At 45.7% G+C, this 2,898-nt stretch overlaps 1 protein-coding gene across 1 annotated transcript; it reads left to right on the top strand.

Annotated features, from left to right (window-relative positions):
• LOC119301042 (enoyl-[acyl-carrier-protein] reductase, mitochondrial-like) lies at positions 1 to 2,599 on the top strand. The gene is made up of 9 exons (XM_037577944.1): positions 1 to 196; positions 284 to 519; positions 610 to 753; positions 858 to 960; positions 1,124 to 1,223; positions 1,541 to 1,617; positions 1,695 to 1,773; positions 2,019 to 2,137; positions 2,228 to 2,599. Exons 1-9 carry the CDS (start codon positions 48 to 50, stop codon positions 2,319 to 2,321), a joined length of 1,101 nt encoding a protein of 366 aa, XP_037433841.1. The 5' UTR covers positions 1 to 47; the 3' UTR covers positions 2,322 to 2,599.
• Positions 2,600 to 2,898: the final 299 nt, after the last annotated feature.

Below are 2,898 nucleotides of genomic sequence, written 5' to 3'. Positions count from 1 at the left end.
GAGGCTTACAGACCTGGAGAGATACCCAGAGCATCACCCCAGTAACAATGGCGTCGGCGCTCCGCCTGCTGCCGTCGACGGCGACGCGCCTCCGCTTTCGTCCCCGCCTCCCTCTCTCCACCGCCGCGTCACTCTTCTCACCGCCCTCCAAGGCCGTCCTCTACGACCAACACGGCCCTCCCGACCAAGTCCTCAGGTATCGATCTCTCTTCCGCACTGGCTAGATCACCATACGCCGAGCAGTAGCATCAATCCTCCAATTTATCGCCACAATCTTGCCAAGGGTGGAAGATGTGCCGCCGGTGGAGCTCGGGGAGCGCGGCGTCTGCGTGAAGATGCTAGCCGCACCCATCAACCCCTCCGACATCAACCGCGTCCAGGGCGTCTACCCCGTCAGGCCTCCCCTCCCCGCCGCCGTCGCTGGGTACGAGGGCGTCGGCCAGGTCCACGCCGTTGGCCCCGCCGTCACCCGCCCCCTCTCCCCCGGCGACTGGGTCATCCCTTCCCCGCCCTCCTTTGGTCTCCTTCTCCCCTGTCCTGCCACACTTTGCTTTTCCTCGGGCTCGCTCCCTCCCTGAATTGGATGGGATTCGTTGGTTGCGGTTGCAGGAACATGGCAGACCTACATTGTGAAGCCTGAAGATGTGTGGCACAAGGTTCGTGACGATGTTCCGGTGGAATACGCTGCCACTGTCACGGTGAACCCCTTGACAGCGCTCAGGATGCTGCAGGACTTTGTGAAACTCAAACCTGGTGAGCATGTTTCACCCTTGACCCTTGTCATCCATTTTTGCCACCTTGCTTGCTTCCCTTAGCATGCCCTCTCATGCCATGGCATCCATTATTTGCTATATCAGGTGATGCTATTGTCCAGAACGGCTCGACCAGCATCGTTGGTCAGTGTGTTATTCAGCTCGCCAAAGTGCAAGGAATTCGCACCATCAACATCATAAGGGACAGGTAAACCAACTTGGGAACAAAAAAGATAGTTAAATACAGCTGCTGTCAGCGTTCGCTGCATGATCATGATAGTTTGCTTAATATGGTGCTCTACTTTCAAGTTGTTTTATATTTCTTATATCCATATTACTTGCTTCATTCATATGTAACTGAATTTTTGTAGGCCTGGGTCAGAAGAAGCAAAAGAGAAACTTAAACAGCTTGGTGCAGATGAGGTCTTCACCGAAAGTCAGCTAGATGTAAAGAATGTCAAGAGCTTGCTGGTACTATTCTGCAGCCTGCATTTCCCACTTCATCATCCATGAAATGTATTTTGTTAATATTTGTTTGGTATGGTAAAATTCTTTTGTTTCAAACCAAAGTGTTTTCCTGACCTAGGAAGGTTAAACAACCAGTTGCTGTTAAAACAAATTATTAGTCATAGTAAAGTGTAATAAGCCCTATAGAACTCAAATCGTGAGTTTGAGTGGAAGTTATTATTTATGCTGAGGTGCAACCATGCAGTTTCCAGTTTGTTTATCTATAGGGGGACTTCGACCATTTCCTTATGCTGGTGCAATTTTGGTTTCTGTCATTTTAGGGTGCTTTACCAGAACCTGCATTAGGATTTAACTGCGTTGGAGGAAATGCTGCATCTTTGATACTGAAGTTATTAAGGTGACGCTGTTAAACTTGATGAACATCCAATTTAAAATTTGTCATTTTGCATAACTAGCTATAACCCTTCTCTTTAGGCAAGGAGGCACCATGGTGACATATGGCGGAATGTCCAAGAAACCTGTGATTGTTTCTACTTCGTCTTTCATATTTAAGGTCAGCCCATCCTATCCTACTTTTGACTGTACATATAATATGTTTGGCGGCTCTAAACATTTGTATGTTTTTTTTTGAGAATTAGTTTGCGCGTTAGAATTAGTTATTAGTCTGCACCTCATAAAGTGCTGGATTATTATATAACAATCGTACATCAAAGTTTGAAGAAATGACATCGTTTCATGCTGCTATGTGTCGAGTTGTTTCTCCTGTCAATTCTTTTACAAGATCCGATGCCGTGACAGGATCTTTCCCTCAGAGGGTTCTGGCTACAGAAGTGGATGAATTCGGACAAGTCAGAGGAATGCAGAACAATGATAGACTACCTGTTGGGCCTTGTGCATGAAGGCAAACTTAAATATGAGTATGTATCTTCAACTAACGCTGGGTCTTAAATGCCCATACACTTCCTATCGAGAAATGAATGAATGCTTTGAAACATTTTTGGCTACAGGATGGAGTTGACTCCCTTCAGCGAGTTCAACCTGGCTCTTGATAAGGCCCTTGGAAAACACGGAAGCCAACCAAAGCAGGTTCTTAGGTTCTGATGAGACGAAGATGATGATGAGGTAGCTAGTATTGTGTTGGCTGGTGCAAATATTTGTATGGTCGTATCACTTGTGTGCATGCGTGTGTGTAGTTGCTAGTCGGTGGTTGAGAGTTTTTTTGGTTTGCTATGAACTGTGGTTATCCTGGGCAATATAAATATAAATTGTATACCACAAGGTATATGATTGTACTCAAGTTCGAAAGAAGTATACCTGAACCGAAGAAGTTCAGTTCCTTCTATGTGTGTGACCCACGAGTCAACTTTAATTGAAAAAAAGGGATATGATTGTCGAGAAATTTGTAAGTTAGTGACAACTAGTGCATCATTTTGTGCCAGCAGTAGGTTTTTAGAGGTATCGGTTTGCTTGAACCATCATAAAAATTATTGTGAACAGACGGAGTCACATGCTTATCTTCCAAGAGAGGGATGTTTGGAGTTCTGGCACCATTTTCCCCTCTACCACGTTTATATACCTTTTAAATTCATGGGAAGTCAAGCGCAGATGATTGGATGCAGTGTGCGGCTATGTGTTCGCCTGCTTATGAATTACTACCTTCGTCCGGTTTATTAGTTCT

This window comes from Triticum dicoccoides, chromosome 5A, assembly GCF_002162155.2.
Source record: "Triticum dicoccoides isolate Atlit2015 ecotype Zavitan chromosome 5A, WEW_v2.0, whole genome shotgun sequence".
Lineage (NCBI taxonomy): Eukaryota > Viridiplantae > Streptophyta > Magnoliopsida > Poales > Poaceae > Triticum > Triticum dicoccoides.
This window is presented reverse-complemented; position numbering and strand designations above follow the sequence as displayed.